The sequence below is a fragment of the Dendrobates tinctorius genome, unplaced genomic scaffold (assembly GCF_039654945.1).
Source record: "Dendrobates tinctorius isolate UK_male_01 unplaced genomic scaffold, ASM3965494v1 ptg000351l, whole genome shotgun sequence".
Lineage (NCBI taxonomy): Eukaryota > Metazoa > Chordata > Amphibia > Anura > Dendrobatidae > Dendrobates > Dendrobates tinctorius.
Genome location: NW_027362017.1, coordinates 3,148,176 through 3,165,861, shown reverse-complemented (window position 1 = coordinate 3,165,861; position 17,686 = coordinate 3,148,176). Strand labels below are relative to the sequence as shown.

The 17,686-nt window shown below is 44.9% G+C and overlaps 1 protein-coding gene across 2 annotated transcripts in view; it reads left to right on the top strand.

Annotated features, from left to right (window-relative positions):
- LOC141075422 (A.superbus venom factor 1-like) overlaps positions 1 to 17,686 on the top strand; it is a 248,931-nt gene that overhangs the window by 193,616 nt on the left and 37,629 nt on the right. The window contains exons 28-30 of one of the 2 annotated variants that reach the window (XM_073562454.1): positions 411 to 571; positions 727 to 885; positions 6,700 to 6,759. In XM_073562454.1, coding sequence (XP_073418555.1) covers positions 411 to 571; positions 727 to 885; positions 6,700 to 6,759 — 380 coding nt within the window. The remainder of the gene's footprint in view (positions 1 to 410; positions 572 to 726; positions 886 to 6,699; positions 6,760 to 17,686) is intronic. The other variant, XM_073562456.1, reaches the window with a different exon arrangement.

Here is a 17,686-nt window from a genome sequence, read left to right as displayed (position 1 = left end):
TTTCCCTATGCCTCCTTTCAATGAGCAGCACACAATTTCATGTTTTCAGAATGACTTTAAGATTATAGTGTAAACTCTTATAGATTGAACTACATATGAAGAATTACAATAGCGATAACAGAAAGCAAAGCACATTTACTTTGGCAAACTGTAACATTGACAAGGAGTGGCAAGGTTTGTTCCCCTTACACGCATGTGTATAATGCTTCCTTTAAGGAACAGAACGTTAATGTGGAACTGGTCTTCAACAAGTTATTCTGACCTTCATGTGTCACTTAAACAGATGTAGAAGAATGTGTTTTCCATGTTAGACCTATTTTGTAGCTGGTGCTGATTTTTTATAGTCCACAGATTACCTACACAGTTTCCATCAATGTTTTTCATAACTTGCTTTCTTTTTCCTTAACAAGACAAAGTTCAATGGGAGTCAGGATCTCGTTTAGTCACTATTGAGGCCACATCTTATGCTCTCCTGGCTCTGTTGCACTTGAATCAGGACGATCTAGCTGGACCAATTGTGCGTTGGATAACTGCTCAAAAATATTACGGAGATGTTAATTCTAATACACAAGTAAGTGAAGTCAATTTGAACCGTCTTCATTTTTTATTTTGCACATTTATGTTATGGTCATTGTTCATTTTATGTATTTACTATTGTTTCCTGTGTACAGTACCTTAACTTTCATTAAAATTGTCTCATATTTGGCTGTTTCTGGTCTTCTCTAGGCCACATTTGTGATGTTTCAAGCTTTGGCTCAATATCAGATAGACATGCCAACTCGAAATGATATGAATCTCCTTGTGACCCTCAATCTACCAGAAAACAATCTTCCATTAAAGTACCACATCAGTCCAAAAACTGCTATGCTGGCACGTTCTGCTACGGTGAGAATTCTGGGGTATTATGGACTTAGCTTTTCGTTTAAACCATCTTACTCCTTCACCATGTTTACATATGCCCTTACAGTGTTTGCTCCACTAATCTTCACTGTCCTTCGCTATCCCAAATCCCGAACACCCTTGTCATCTTGTCATGATCCCAGTGCAGGTTTTGACCTGCACGTCAGGGGTTAATGTCTTGAGCCCAGTGCAGGCTTTGACCTGCACGCCTGGGGTTAATTATTGTGGCCTCTCTTTGGTTCAAGGAGAGCTTCTTATAGCCCTGGCAAACTCCAATCCCCGTCAGTTATACTTTTGCCTTTGGCCGAGTGTGGTTACCTCTGTGTGCCTGTGCCTTCTGATTGTCTTCTAGCTTGCTTATATGGTTCTGATCCGGTTTTGTCCCCTGTTGTCTCTGGAGAACTGTCTGTAGATGTTGCAAGTGAGACTGACTGTCTGGGGAATACACCCAAATGTCATCCAAATAAATGACAACAAAACTGAGCATTAGTTAACCCAAACGCCATAACCAGGTTTTAAAAGAGTCCCTCTGATGTGAGGAACGCAGTTTTCCACTCGTCCCCTTCCCGAACCCTTATCAGTTTGTAGGGCCCCCGGAGATCTAATTTGGAGAACCATTGGGCCCCAGATAACTGGTTACATAAGTCTGAGATGAGGGGAACTGGATAAGTGTTCCTAACCGTTATCTTATTAAGTTCCCGAAAGTTGAGGCACGGCCGCAAACCACCATCTTTCTTCCTCACAAAGAAGAATCCTGCTGCCACGGGTGACACAGAAGGCCTGATATGCCCATCGCGGAGACTCTCAGCTTTGTATGACACAACATTCAGGGGTACACCATGCAATCGGACCACATGCAGGACAAACAACTTTGACAATGTTTCTGCTGAGGGTAATGCTGTCAAGGGAATGCAATGGGCCTGTTTCGAAAACCTGTCCACCACAACCCAGATCACGGTATTGCTCCTGGAAGGTGGAAGACCGGTAATAAAGTCCATGGAGAGATGCGTCCATGGCCTATCAGGAACCGGTAAAGGTATGTGTTCCCCAGCCGGCCGGTTATGCAAGTTTTTGGAACGGGCACAAACTCCACAAGCAAAAATGAATTTCTTGACATCGGACCCAAGTGAAGGCCACCAAAAAACCCTGGCTACTGCCTCTCTAGTGGCCGTGATACCGGGATGAGCACTCAGCCTAGACTCATGAAACCAGTTATCTGGGGCCCAATGGTTTTCCAAATTAGATCTCCGGAGGGGCCTACAACCTGATAAGGGTTCGGGAAGGGAACTAGTGGAAAACTGCGTTCCTCACATCAGAGGGACTCTTTGAAAACCTGGTTATACTGTTTGGGTTAACTAATGCTCCGTTTTGTTGTCATTTATTTGGATGACATTTTGGTGTATTCCCCACACAGTCAGTCTCACTTGCAACATCTACAGACAGTTCTCCAGAGACAACAGGGGACAGAACCGGGTCAGAACCATATAAGCAAGCTAGTAGACAATCGGAAGGCACAGGCACACAGGGGTCACCACACTCGGCCAAAGGCAAAAGTATAACTGACGGGGATTGGAGTTTCCCAGGGCTATAAGAAGCTCTCCTTGAACCAAAGAGAGGCCACAATAATCAACCCCAGGCATGCAGGTCAAAGCCTGCACTGGGCTCAAGACATTAACCCCTGACGTGCAGGTCAAAACCTGCACTGGGATCATGACAACCCTCTAACCAAATAATCATCTCCCCTTCCCTCCTACCTCCCCACCTGACCTCCTCTGCTGACCTACTCCTCAACCTCAGATCTCTCCAAATAAAACATAAAACAAGCCGGCCACTCTCTTTCTCCCACCTGCTCTCCCTATCTCTGCTTCTCCTCACTGCTGGTGACATATCTCCCAATCCTGAACCCCCACAGCTGATACTTCCCATCAATTCCCACTCCTACTGCTCCCTATCTAATATGAACTACCGCACTCTCTCCAACATAAAACCTGTGCCCTTGATGCCTACCCCCGGCAAACTCTCTCTGAAGCACTCTGGAATGCCCGCTCCATCTGCAATAAGCTTCATGTGATTCATGACCTCTTTCTCTCTTGCAATCTTGATTTCCTCGGACTCAAAGAAACATGGCTGACATCCTCTGACACCACCTCCCCTGCTGCGCTGCTACAGTGGCCTCCTCTTCACCCACACTCCTCGCACCAGCAACAAACACAGTGAAGAAATTGGTCTTCTCCTTTCTTCTAACTGCACCTTTAACCCAATCCCACCTCTTCCCTCCCTTATCCCCCCCTCTTTTGATGTCCACTCTGTCCGCATCTACTCTCTCTCCAACCTCCAAGTGGCTGTCATATACCAACCTCCGGGCCCGGACACTGCCTTTATTGACCAATTCCCTACCTGGCTTCTTCATTTTCTTTCCACTAACATACCCACTGTCATCATGGGTGACGTCAACATCCCTACTGATACCCTTCTGTCAACAGTCTCCAAACTCCTGTCCCTTACCTCATCTTTTGGACTTGCTCAGTGGTCCTCCTCAGCCACCCACACAGACGGACATACATTAGACCTGGTCTTCACCCGTCTCTGCTCTCTATCTAACTTCACCACCTCCCCTCTCCCTCTATCCAACCACCATCTACTCACTTTTTCATCCCTGTCCTCCTCATCTGTCATCCATGTCCAGCAACATGCGCACTCCTGCAGAAACCACACACACCTAGACACCCACAAGCTCTCTGACTCTATTCTACCACTGGCAACCATATCCATCCTCACTCCACGAAATAGACAGTATCACTGCTTTCTACAGCACCACTCTTGCATCAGCTATTGACGCAGTCGCCCCTCTCGTTCGTGGTTGACTGCGACATATCAACAGACAACCCTGGCACAATAACACCACTAAAAAGCTCTGGCAAGCATCCAGGGTTGCAGAGTGGCGTTGGAAGAAAACAAATTCGTAAGACGATTTCACTGCATTCAGACAGGCAACACTCGCTTTCAAATCTTCCCTCACCTGTGCTAAGCAGGCCTACTTCACAACCCTCGTATCTTCCCTGTCCTACAACGCCAAACAGTTATTCAAAACTTTTAACTCCCTCCTCCGCCCACCACTGCCCCCTCCAGCCTCCCTCATCACTGCTGAGGACTTTTCCATACACTTCAAAAATAGGATCAACCAAACAAGGCAAGTCTTCATTGTTCAACTACCACAACCCCTTTGTATACCAGACCAATGCCCAAACCACATAACCTCCCTCGCCAACATCACTGAAGGGGAGATTAATTGTCTCCTCTCCCAATCACACCTCACCACTTGTGCACTTGACCCCATCCCATCCCACCCCCTCCCCAACATCACCACCACACTTATCCCATCCCTAACCCACCTCTTCAACCTATCACTAACTTCTAGTACCTTCCCTTCTGCTTTCAAACATGCCACAATCACGCCTATCCTTATAAAGCCAACCCTCGACCCAACCGCTATGTCCAGCTATCGCCCAATATTGCTGCTCCCATTCGCTTCCAAACTCCTGGAGCAGGACGTCCACACTGAACTTCCCTCCCACCTCTCATCTAACGTGCTTTTTGACAATCTACAATCTGGTTTCCGCCCCATTACTCCACTGAGACAGCCCTGACCAAAATTACTAACGACCTACTTACAGCAAAGCTAACGGACAATGCTCTATACTCCTCCTTCTAGACCTGTCCTCTGCTTTCGACACAGTTGACCACTACCTCCTACTTCAGATCCTCTCCTCCTTTGACATCAAAGACCTCGCGCTATCCTGGATCTCCTCATGCCTTTACAACCGTACATTCAGCGTCTCCCAATCCCACACTACCTCCTCATCCCACCCTCTCTCTGTTGGAGTCTCCCAAGGCTCTGTTCTAGGACCCCTACTCTTCTCAGTCTATACACTTGGCCTGAGGCAACTCATACAGTCCCATGGATTCCAGTACCACCTTTATTCTGTTGACACTCAGAACTACCTCTCTGACCCAGACGTCACCTCTCTACTGTCCAGAATCCCGGAGTGTCTATCAGCCATATCCTCCTTCTTCTCCTCTCGCTTCCTCAAACTCAATGTGGACAAATCTGAACTCATCATCTTTCCTCCATCTCAAAGATCTTCCTTACCTGACCTATCTATCACAATTAACGACATCACGCTTTCCCCCATACCGGAAGTCCGCTGCCTCGGAGTAACTCTTCACTCTTCCCTGTCCTTCAAACTGCACATCCAAGCTCTTTCCACCTCCTGTCACCTCTAGCTCAAAAATATTTCCAGAATCCGTCCTTTCCTCAACCCACAATCTACTAAAATGCTTGTGCATGCCCTCATCATCTCCCGCCTCGACTATTGCAACATCCATTTCTGTGGCCTCCCTGCTAATACCCTCGCACCTCTCCAGTCCATCCTTAACTCTGCTGCCTGACTTATTCATCTCTCTTCTCTTTTCTCCCCTGCAAATCTCTTCACTGGCTCCCATTCCCTCAGCATATCTAGTTCAAATTACTAATGCTGACCTACAAGGCCATCTATAACCTGTCTCCTCCATATATCTCTGAACTAATCTCCCGATATCTTCCCTCACATAATCTCCAGTCCTCCCAAGACCTCCTCTCCTCCACACTTATTCGCTCCTCACCCAACCACCTCCAAAACTTCTCCCGAATATCCCCCATCCTCTGGAATTCTTTACCCCAAAACGTTCGACTATCTACCACATTCAGATCCTTCAAATGGAGCCTGAAAACCCACCTCTTCAGGAAAACTTATGACCTGAAATGACCCCCGCTGCCTCCTCACCACTACCGGAGCTACCGCCTCACCAACACCGGAGCTGCTGCAACCCCTCCGACCTACTGTCTTCTTCCCCACCATCCTGTAGAATGTAAGCCCGCAAGGGCAGAGTCCTCTCTCTCCTCTGTATCAGTCTGTGATTGTTAGTTTGTTTACTGTAAGTGATATCTGTATTTTGTATGTAACCCCTTCTCATGTACAGCATCATGAAATCAATGGTGCTATAGAAATAATTAATAATAATAATAATAATATTATACAGTGGTCAAGATACTTTACTGGCTTTGAAGACAATGCTGTCATAACATATTGATGTTTCCTTCCTTACCTTACATCTTGGTTCAACATGTAGTGAGATGTCTGGTACAAGATGACCTGCTTTGAAGAAAAATAATTTTTTTTTATTTCTTGGTCACCAGATGACTATGCTACATGTGTCTGTATATGGCCACACAGTGGTTGTGATGTGAGCTTCAGCCCATCAAGAGTTTTGGTGGCATGCCAAGTTCTAAACCAAATTTGATTAAAAATATAGGTGGACAGTCGAACACCTCTATAAATAACGTTTACAAAGGTGTTATCGATAGGGATGATGTTCCATATACAATCATTGGAATTTGTTTTTTTTTTCCTTTGACATGGGGTTTTGGCCAAGATTTAGGAAAATCAGATTTGGTCAAAATCAAACTTAAATGTTTTCTCTGCAGTTGGCTTGTCCTTTTCTTTTCCTTTACAAAAAATGAATATGTTCTAGGACAGATGTAGAGTAAACAAAGGCCTTCATGTGGTTCTGTCATAGATCCACGCTAAATTACTTATATCCTTCATTTGCAGGTAGTTGGGGGACATGGCGAATAAGACATTGACACATTTCATGTACTTTCGAAGGTCTTTCCAGTTCAATGTACTAAGCTTCAGGTCACACTCACCCTTTCTTTTATGCAGAATGATGAACACTGAATTTTAAAATCTTATTTTACAGACCAAAGCGAATAAAGAGTTTAATGTGGAAGTCAGGGGCAAAGGACAAGCTATATTAACGGTAAATTCATATCGGCAGTCAGGTGACACAATTATTAACCTCTGCTATTGACTTATCATAATGCCAAAGAATCCAATGATATTGTGAGAATTTACAGTGGGATGTAAAAGTTTATGCACCCCTGAGCAAAATAACTGTTATTGTGAACAGTTGAGCAAGTTGAAGATGAAATGATCGCTAAAAGCAGAGCAGGTGGAGGCGTTGGTCTGCTCCTATCATCAAAATGTACCTTTCAGGTTATCCCTCAAGTACCCTCACTTGTCTTCCCTTCTTTTGAGGTCCATGCCGTCAGACTCTACACCCCCCTCTCCATGCGAGTGGCGGTGGTGTATCGTCCTCCCGGCCCCTCCCATCAGTTCCTGGATCATTTTGCCACTTGGCTTCCACATTTTCTCTCCTGTGACATCCCTACCCTCATCATGGGAGATTTCAACATCCCCATTGCTCTTCCCCTCTCACCATCTGCTACTCACCTTTTATCTCTAACCTCCTCATTTGGCCTTTCGCAGCTTACTAATTCTCCAACGCATGAAGACGGAAGCTCCCTCGACTTGGTCTTCTCTTGGCTTTGTGCAGTGGATGATTTTGCAAACTCCCCTCTCCCGCTCTCTGACCACAATCTTCTTTCATTCTCTATCAAGAACTGCCAGGCTGCTCAGGTCACCCCCACTGTCCATACGTATAGAAACATACAGGCCATTAACACCCAGAAACTTATGAAGAACTTGCAGTCTTCATTGGCCCCTATCTCCTCCCTCTCATGTCCTGATTCTGCATTGAAGCATTACAATGAAACACTTCAAAGTGCCCTGGATGAATTTGCACCCCCTATAAATAGAACACCACAACGCAGACAGCGACAACCCTGGCACACGGTGCAAACACGTTTCCTGCAGCGGTGCTCCAGGTGCGCCGAACGTCTGTGGAGAAAATCCAATCTACACGAAGATTTCATACATTTTAAGTTTATGCTTAGAACATACAACACTGCCCTTCACCTCTCCAAACAAACCTATTTCAACACCCTCATCACCTCACTGTCAAATAACCCAAAACGTCTCTTTGACACTTTTCATTCTCTACTCAATCCAAGAGTACAGGCCCCAACCACAGAGCTCAGAGCTGACGATCTGGGCAATTACTTCAAAGAAAAAATTGACCAGATTCGACAGGAAATTATCTCCCAATCACCTCATACCACGCACTGTCCTCCCTCCCCCATTGCATCTAGATCACTCTCTGATTTTGAACCAGTCACAGAAGAAGAAGTAAGCAGGCTCCTTGCATCTTCTCGCCCAACTACTTGCACCAGTGACCCATTTCCGTCACATCTCCTCCAGTCCCTTTCCCCTGCTGTCACCCCTCACCTAACTAAAATATTTAACCTCTCTCTCTCTTCTGGTATTTTTCCCTCCTCATTTAAGCATGCCATCATACCTCCACTACTTAAAAAACCATCCCTCGACCAAAACTGTGCCGCTAACTATAGACCTGTCTCTAATCTTCCCTTCATCTCTAAACTCCTGGAACGCCTGGTCCACTCCCGTCTTATCCGCTATCTCTCAGAAAACTCTGTTCTCGACCCTCTCCAATCCGGTTTCCGCTCTTTACACTCCACTGAAACTGCCCTCACTAAAGTCTCTAATGATCTGCTAACAGCTAAATCAAATGGTCATTACTCCATGCTAATTCTTTTGGATCTCTCTGCAGCATTCGACACTGTGGATCATCAGCTCCTCCTCACTATGCTCCGTTCCATTGGCCTCAAGGACACCATTCTCTCCTGGTTCTCCTCCTATCTCTCTGACCGCTCCTTTACTGTATCTTTTGCCGGTTCCTCCTCCTCTCACCTTCCCCTTACTGTTGGGGTCCCCCAAGGATCGGTTTTAGGCCCCCTCCTCTTCTCCTTGTACACTGCCCCTATTGGTCAAACAATCAGTAGATTTGGGTTCCAGTACCATCTCTATGCTGATGACACCCAATTATACGCTTCTTCTCCTGACATCACGCCAGCCTTTCTAGAAAACACCGGCAATTGTCTAAACGCTGTGTCTAATATCATGTCCTCACTATATCTGAAACTGAACCTGTCAAAAACTGAACTCCTGGTGTTTCCTCCCTCTACTAACGTACCTATACCCGACATTGCTATTTCTGTGGGTGGCTCCACTATTACTCCCCAGCAACATGCCCGCTGTCTTGGGGTCATACTTGATTCCGAGCTTTCCTTTGCCCCCCACATTCGATCACTGGCTCGCTCTTGTCATCTGCACCTCAAAAACATTTCTAGAATTCGACCTTTTCTTACTTTTGACTCTGCAAAAACTCTTACAGTTTCTCTTATTCATTCTCGTCTCGACTATTGTAACTCTCTTCTAATCGGTCTCCCTCTTACCAAACTCTCCCCTCTCCAATCTGTCTTGAATGCTGCAGCCAGGATCATATTCCTCGCCAATCGTTACACCGATGCCTCTACCTTGTGCCAGTCATTACACTGGCTACCCATCCACTCCAGAACTCAGTATAAACTTATTACCCTCACCCACAAAGCCCTCCATAGCTCAGCACCACCCTACATCTCCTCCCTTGTTTCAGTATACCACCCTACCCGCGCCCTCCGTTCTGCTGATGACCTGAGGTTAGTATCCTCAATAGTCAGAACCTCCCACTCCCGTCTCCAAGACTTTACACGTGCCGCACCAATTCTTTGGAATGCACTTCCCAGGTCAATACGATTAGTCCCCAATCCCCACAATTTTAAGCGTGCCCTGAAAACACATTTATTCAGACTGGCCTATCGCCTCAACACATTAACCTAATCTATCCCTGTGTGGCACAGCCAAAAGTTTTACCATAACCAGATTTCCCGCATCATGTTCCCACATGCTTTATGCATCCATTAGCCCTCTGTGTCTGTACTGTCACACACTTAACATTATGGCTGGTCCATACAATCAGGGCAACTGTTACCACCCACCTTTCGTGTCTACCTCTTTCCTCATAGACTGTAAGCTTGCGAGCAGGGCCCTCATTCCTCTTGGTATTTGTTATAATCTACTGTATGTGATTATTGTTATGCTGTAATGTCTATTGTCTGTACAAATCCCCTCTGAAATGTAAAGTGCTGCGGAATATGTCGGCGCTATAAAAATAAAATTTATTATTATTATTATTATTAAAAGGCCTAAAGTTAAAGATGGCAAAAAATATACAGTTTATTGTAATTTTTTTCATTTTTAAAAATTACAAAAAGGAAAATGAGCCAATGCAAAAGTTTGGGAACAATTTGAGTTATGTGTGCTCAGATAATTTTGACCAAGTTTTCAGATTTTAATTAGCCTGGTTATGGCTTGTTCACTATCATTATTAGGAAAGGCCACGTGATGCAAATTTCCCAGCTTTATAATAACCCAGCTTTCGCTAACCTTGTGCCAAAAAAATAGTAGCCATGGGGTCTTCTAAGCAGCTGCTTAGGAGTCTGAAAATAGTGTAGGCCCACTAAGCCAGAGAAGGCAATAAGAAGATAGCAAAGTGTTTTCAAGTTGTTCTTTCCTCAATTTGAATTGTAATTAACCCCTTAACCCCCCAGGAGCTTTTTTCAGTCTTGCGTTATCATTTTCCGCTCCCCTCCTTCCCAGAGCCATAACTTTTTTATTTTCCTTTCAATATGGCCGTGTGAGGGCTTGTTTTTGTGTGGGACGAGTTGTACTTTTGAACGACATCATTAGATTTACCATGTCGTATACTGGAAAATAGGAAAAAAAAATTCCAAGTGCGGTGAAATTGCAAAAAAAGTACAATCCCCCCGCTTGTTTTTTGTTTGGCTTTTTTACTAGGCTCACTAAATGGTAAAACTGCCCTGCCATTATGAATCTCCAGGTCATTATGAGTTCATAGACACCAAACATGTCTAGGTTCTTTTTTTTATCTAAGTGGTGAAAACATTTCCAAACTTTGTTAAAAAAAAAATTGTGCCATTTTCCGATACCCGTAGCGTCTCCATTTTTCATGATCTGGGGTCAGGTGAGGGCTTATTTTTTGTGTGATGTGCTGACGTTTTTATTGATACCATTTTGGTGCAGATACGATCCTTAGATCGCCCGTTATTGCATTTTAATGCAATGTTGCGGTGACCAAAAAACGTAATTCTGGCATTTTGACTTTTTTCTCACTACGCCGTTTAGCGATTTTTTATTGATAGATCGGGGGATTCTGAATGCGGCGATACAAAATATTTGTATGTTTGATTTTATTTGTATTGTTTTATTTTGAATGGGGCGAAAGGGGGGTGATTTGAACTTTTATATTTTTTATCTTTTTATATTTTTAAAAATATTTTCTTTTTACTTTTTAGATGCTTCAATAGTCTCCATGGGGGACTAGAAGTTGCCATAACCCAATCGGCTCTACTACATACAGGCGATGATCAGATCGCTTCTATGGGTAGAATTGGTCACTTGCTATGAGCGCCGACCGCTGGATAGTGCTCACAACAATCCGGCACTAACAACCATAGAGATCTGCAGGAGACCTCTGGTTGTCATGCCCACACACCGGTGACCTGAGATCAGGTGACGCGGGTCACCGATGGGCGTATTTCCGGCGCATTTGCCGGAAGCGCTTGTTAAATGACGCTGTCAGAGTTTGACAGCGGCATTTAATGGGTTAATAGCCACGGGTGGATCGCTATTCCACCCATGGCTATTGTGGGTACATGTCAACTGTTGAAAACAGCTGATGTGTCCCAGGAAAGAAGTGGGCTCAGTGCCGCAGTGTGGGACCCCACATCAAAGGGGTTAAGAAACAACAATCAACAGGAACAGTGGAGGTCAAGATAAGGCCTGGAAGACTAAGAAAAATTTCAGCTCATAGGATTGCTGGAGAGGTAAATCAGAACACCAGCTTGACTGCAAAAGACCTTCAGAGAGATTTAGCAGACTCTGGAGTTGTGATACATTGTTCTACTGTTCAGAGACACCTGCCAAATATGGCCATTAAGCATTGGGGTGGATCAATAGACGACCTGAAAAGGAGCAAGCTGAAGGTTTTGCAATGGCCCTCACAGTCCCCTGATCTGAACATAATTGAAAATCTGTGGCTAGACCTCAAAATAGCAGAGGATACAAGACGACCCAGGAATCTCACAGAACTGGAGGAATTCTCCAAGGATGAATGGATGAAAATCCCTCAAACAAGAATTGAAAGACTTTTGTCTGGCTACAAAAAATAAGTGTGCAAAGTTTGGTTGGTTGAGTGAAGTGACCTTGATGACACTATAATTGGAGCAAACCCCCAAAAAAGTTGTTTGTATAGGAGTATGTGACTTGACTATTATTTCTGGTGATCTCACAAGGTTAGAATTTATACTTTAATAATAGTAACACACTGTCTTTCATCATCGGTCATTAAGGGGCCTTAATTCTCACTTTTTTATGGCACTGAAAATTTGCAAATAGCTTGCCCTAACAATCAAAAATGCAGAAGGTGCCGGCTCTATATTATAGATGACATTGTGCAGCTTTGGCAATATTCAGATTTAGCACTGCGGCCATCTAACCCCATAAATGCCACTGTCAATCGAGACAGTGGCATCTAGATGATTACAAGAGGGAGATGGTTCCCTCTTGAAATCATTCAGGACCCCAGAGTTGCAATTGTGGGTTCTGATAGTTGTGATAACAATCCAATGTCAGGTAATGGCCTCTGGGTCCAGTTACCTGTTAGGTCTCGTTAGTTGCAGTGCAGTTGTTATGAATGAGTCACCGTAGGAGGCAAAAGCAGAAATACAAGCTAAGTCCAGAAAACCAGAGAAGTTGGCAACTATCAGATTGCAGACCCCTGAACCTATCAACACAACTAGCAGTAGCCGTGGGGGGTTCCTACGATGCCCTAGACCCCTCGATCACAGCCGGAGAAATACATAGGCCTAAAGAAAGAAAGGGGAAATCTAAACTGCCCCAGAGCAGACCCCAAAGCAATAGGCAGCCCCCAACATATAATGACGGTGAAGCAAGATGAAAATACTAACACAGACAGAAAGATAGACTGAGCAAAGACGGGGCCCCAAAACTACCTAGATAGGAATGGACAGGAAGGCTGCTGTCTGCAATCTGCCAAAACCCTATCAAAGACATAAGCCAACCAGCTGATATGAAAAAGGCCCTGAAGCAGCTAGGCTTCAAAAACTGAATCAGCACTCAGGTATTTTCAGAAGACAGAGCTAAATGAATTCAGCACACCCCAGCAGGGAATGGCAGAAATCAGAAAAACAAAGTAAAAACAAAGTCAAAGCACAAAAGCAAAAGGCCGAGCAGCAAACTTAGCTTTGGAGGAGCAGGAATTCAGACTGGTCTCCAAGGATCCCACAGAGAAATCACCCGCAGGGCAGAAGGGCGTCGACAGCATTATATCCAGTCCGTAACTCCACTCAGCCAGTCACAATCATCAGCCTCAGGTGTTTGACAATCAGGCTCACTACATTTCTTTACCAGAAGAGGGAGTTCCTCGGGCCTCAGTAATGAAGGGGAAAATAAACTCACAACAGTACCTCCCCCTTGAGGAGGGGTCACCGAACCCTCAACTATGCCACCAGGGCGATCAGGGTGAGCCCTATGAAAGGCACGCACCAATCTTTTGGCATGAATATCAGAGGCAGAGACCCAGGAATTATCCTCCTGACCATAACCCTTCCACTTAACCAAATACTGGAGTCTCCGTCTAGCCAGACGGGAATCCAGTACTTTCTCTACCTCATACTCCATGTTACCTTCAACCAATACAGGGTCTGGAGGCGCCACCCCCGGAACAACAGGTTCAACAAACCTCTTCAACAAAGATTTATGGAACACATTATGGATTTTAAATGTGACAGGAAGAGCCAAACGAAAAGAGACCGGATTAATAATCTCCACAATCTTGTAAGGTCCAATAAATCTAGGCTTAAACTTAAGAGAAGCCACCTTCATAGCAATATTTTTTGATGATAACCACACCATATCACCAACCTTAAACTGGGGACCAATAGTCCTATGTCGGTTGGAAAACCGCTGGGCCTTCTCCTGGGAGAGAGATAACTTATCCACCACTTGGTCCCAGATCTGGTGCATTCTCTCCACCACAGTGTCAACACCTGGGCAGGCAGAGGGCTCCACCTGCCCTGAAGAAAATCGAGGATGAAACCCAAAGTTACAAAAAAAAGGTGACATCAAAGTGGCAGAACTAGCTCTATTATTCAAAGCAAATTCGGCCAAGGGCAAAAATGAAACCCAATCATCCTGATCAGCAGAAATAAAACATCTCAAATATGACTCCAAGGTCTGGTTTGTTCTCTCTGTCTGCCCATTGGTCTGAGGGTGAAAAGCAGAGGAGAAGGACAACTGAATTCCCAGCCTGGAACAGAAAGTTCTCCAAAATCTAGACACAAACTGCACTCCTCTGTCAGATACAATGTTCTCAGGAATCCCGTGCAAATGAACCACCTGTTGTAAAAACAGGGGCACCAACTCAGAGGAAGATGGCAACTTAGGGAGTGGTACAAGATGAACCATCTTAGAGAACCTATCACAAATCACCCAAATAACAGTCATCCTCTGAGAGACAGGCATATCAGAGATGAAATCCATTGAAATATGGGTCCATGGCCTCTTGGGGACAGGCAAAGGCATCAACAACCCACTAGAGCGAGAACACGATTTAGACCGGCAGCACGTCCCACAGGACTGCACAAAATTCCTGACATCACGAGACAAGGAGGGCCACCAAAAAAACCGACTCACCAGATCTCTAGTACCAAAAATACCTGGATGACCAGCCAAAGCAGAGCAATGAACTTCAGACATCACTCTCTTCTTCCACTGGTCAGGAACATACAACTTTCCACTGGGACAACGCTCAGGTTTGTCCTCCTGGAACTCTTCCAGAGCACGTCTCAAATCGGGCGAGATGGCAGAAAGAACTACCCCTTCGCCTAAGATGGTAGCAGGCTTGGTCACCACAGGAGAATCAGCAAGGAAGCTCCTAGAGAGGGCGTCTGCCTTGACATTCTTTGTTCCAGGAAGAAAAGAAACCACTAAATCAAAACGTGTAAAAAACAAGGCCCACCTAGCCTGTCTAGGGTTCAAGCGCTTAGCCGACTCTAGGTAAATCAAATTCTTGTGGTCAGTGAGGACCATGACTTGATGCTTAGCTCCCTCCAACCAATGTCTCCACTCCTCAAATGCCCATTTCATGGCCAACAGTTCCCTATTCCCCACATCATAGTTACGTTCAGATGGAGAGAACTTTCGGGAAAAGAAAGCACAGGGATTCATTTTAGATGTTACAGGATACTTTTGGGACAAAACAGCTCCTGCACCAATCTCAGAAGCATCCACCTCTACCTGGAATGGAAGTGAGACATCAGGTTGCCGCAAAACCGGGGCGGAGGTGAATCTTCACTTCAACTCCTGAAAGGAAGAAACAGCCTCCGGAGACCAATTTAACACATCAGCACCCTTTTTAGTCAAATCAGTCAATGGCTTGGCAATACTAGAAAATGTTGCTATAAATTTCCGATAAAAATTAGCAAAACCCAAAAACTTCTGGAGGGCCTTCAAAGAAGTGGGCTGAACCCAATCGTGAATGGCCTGTACCTTGGCCGGGTCCATTTCAATAGTTGACGGGGACAAAATAAATCCCAAAAAAGAAATCCTCTGTACTCCAAAAAGGCATTTAGATCCTTTGACATACAGGGAATTCTCCATCAAGATCCGGAACACAGTCCGAATATGTTCCACATGAGAATCCCAATCCTTGGAGAAGATCAAAATATCATCCAGATAGATAATCAAAAATTTATCGACAAAGTCTCAGAAAATATCGTTCATGAAGCACTGGAAGACAGAAGGGGCATTAGTGAGCCCAAAAGGCATCACCAGGTACTCAAAATGTCCCTCCGGAGTATTAAACGCCGTCTTCCATTCATCCCCATGCTTAATGCGAATAAGATTATACGCCACCCTGAGGTCAAGCTTGGTAAACCAGCAAGCACCTTTAACTCTGGAGAATAGATCAGAAATCAGGGGTAACGGATACTGATAATTAACAGTAATTTTGTTGAGGGCACGATAATCAATACAAGGTCTTAATGATCCATCCTTTTTGGCTACAAAAAAAAAAACAGCACCCAAGGGTAACGAGGATGGTCTAATATGACCCTTCTCCAACGCCTCCTTAATATAGGATTGCATAGCCATGTGCTCGGGTACAGATAAATTGAAGAGCCGACCCTTGGGAAATTTACACCCCGGGCTCAGTTCAATTGCACAGTCATAACTCCTATGAGGAGGCAGAGACGCAGACTCATTCTCACTAAATACATCATAAAAGTCCGCCAAATAATCAGGAACATCATGCGACTGAGGAGAGGTGGAAAACACCGGAGCCTCACTAAAGGCACACCGACAACCCCAACTCACCACAGACACAGATTTCCAATCCAAAACTGGATTATGAATCTGTAACCAGGGAAACCCCAGAACAACAGTATCATGCAGATTATGCAACACCAGAAATCTGCAATTTTCTTGATGGTCTGGGGCGACCCGCATTACCACCTGGGTCCAAAACTGGGGTTTATTTTTAGCCAAAGGAGTAGCATCAATCCCCCTCAAAGGGATAGGCGTCTGCAGAGGTGTCATCGGAAATCTACAACATTTAGCAAAATCCAAGTCCATTATGTTTAGAGCTGCTCCCGAATCCACAAAAGCCTTGGCGGAAAATGTGGACAGGGAGCAGATCAGAGTAATAGCCAGAAGAAACTTAGGTTGAACACCCCCAACAGAAAACGTGTGTGCAAAGCGTTTCTCTCGTTTGGGACAGACAGAAATAATATGCGAGGCATCTCCACAGAAAAAACACAACTTATTACGCCTTCTGAACTCCTGACGCTGCTCTCTGGAAAAAACTCTATCACATTGCATAGGTTCAGACATTTGTTCAACAGGTGGCAACACCTCTCGTGCAGCTTTGCGTTCGCGCAAACGCCGATCAACCTGAATGGCTAATGACATAGAATCGTCAAGACCAGAGGGAACAGGAAATCCCACCATAGTATCTTTTACGGCTTCTGACAACCCCTTCTGAAAGAGAGCAGCCAAGGCATTATCATTCCAGGTAGTAAGTACTGCCCACTTTCGGAATTTTTGACAGTACAATTCTGCAGAATCACGACCCTGGCTCAATGCCAGCAGGGTATTTTCAGCCTGATCAATGGCATTAGGTTCGTCATACAACAACCCCAAAGCTTGAAAGAATGCGTTCACATTAGTCAGAATAGGATCATCTGGTTTCAAAGAAAACGCCCAATCCTGGGGATCGCCACGCAGCAAAGAGATGACAATTTTAACCTGCTGCGCGGAGCTCCCTGACGAGTTAGGCTTCAAGGCAAAAAATAATTTACAATTATGTTTGAAATTCAAAAATTTAGACCGATCCCCAAAAAATACATCAGGTGTAGGAATCTTTGGTTCAGCAGCATGTGAATGAGCAAGGTAGGCGGAAATTCCCCGCACTTCCGCAGCGAGCTGCTCCACACGATCAGACAATTGCTTTATCTCCATTGAGAGAAAAAAAAAATTCCCCCTACGGCCTCAGAGATATAGAGGAAAACATATACACACTTTTTTTTTTTTTTTACAATTCTTTCCTGCTATTGAGTACCCTAGAATCTGCGGTATGGCGGGTGATTCTGTTATGAATGAGTCACTGTAGGAGGCAAAAGCAGAAATACAAGCTAAGTCCAGAAAACCAGAGAAGTTGGCAACTATCAGATTACAGACCCCTGAACCTATCAACACAACTAGCAGTAGCCGAGGGGGGGTTCCTACGATGCGCTAGACCCCTCGATCACAGCCGGAGAAATACATAGGCCTAAAGAAAGAAAGGGGAA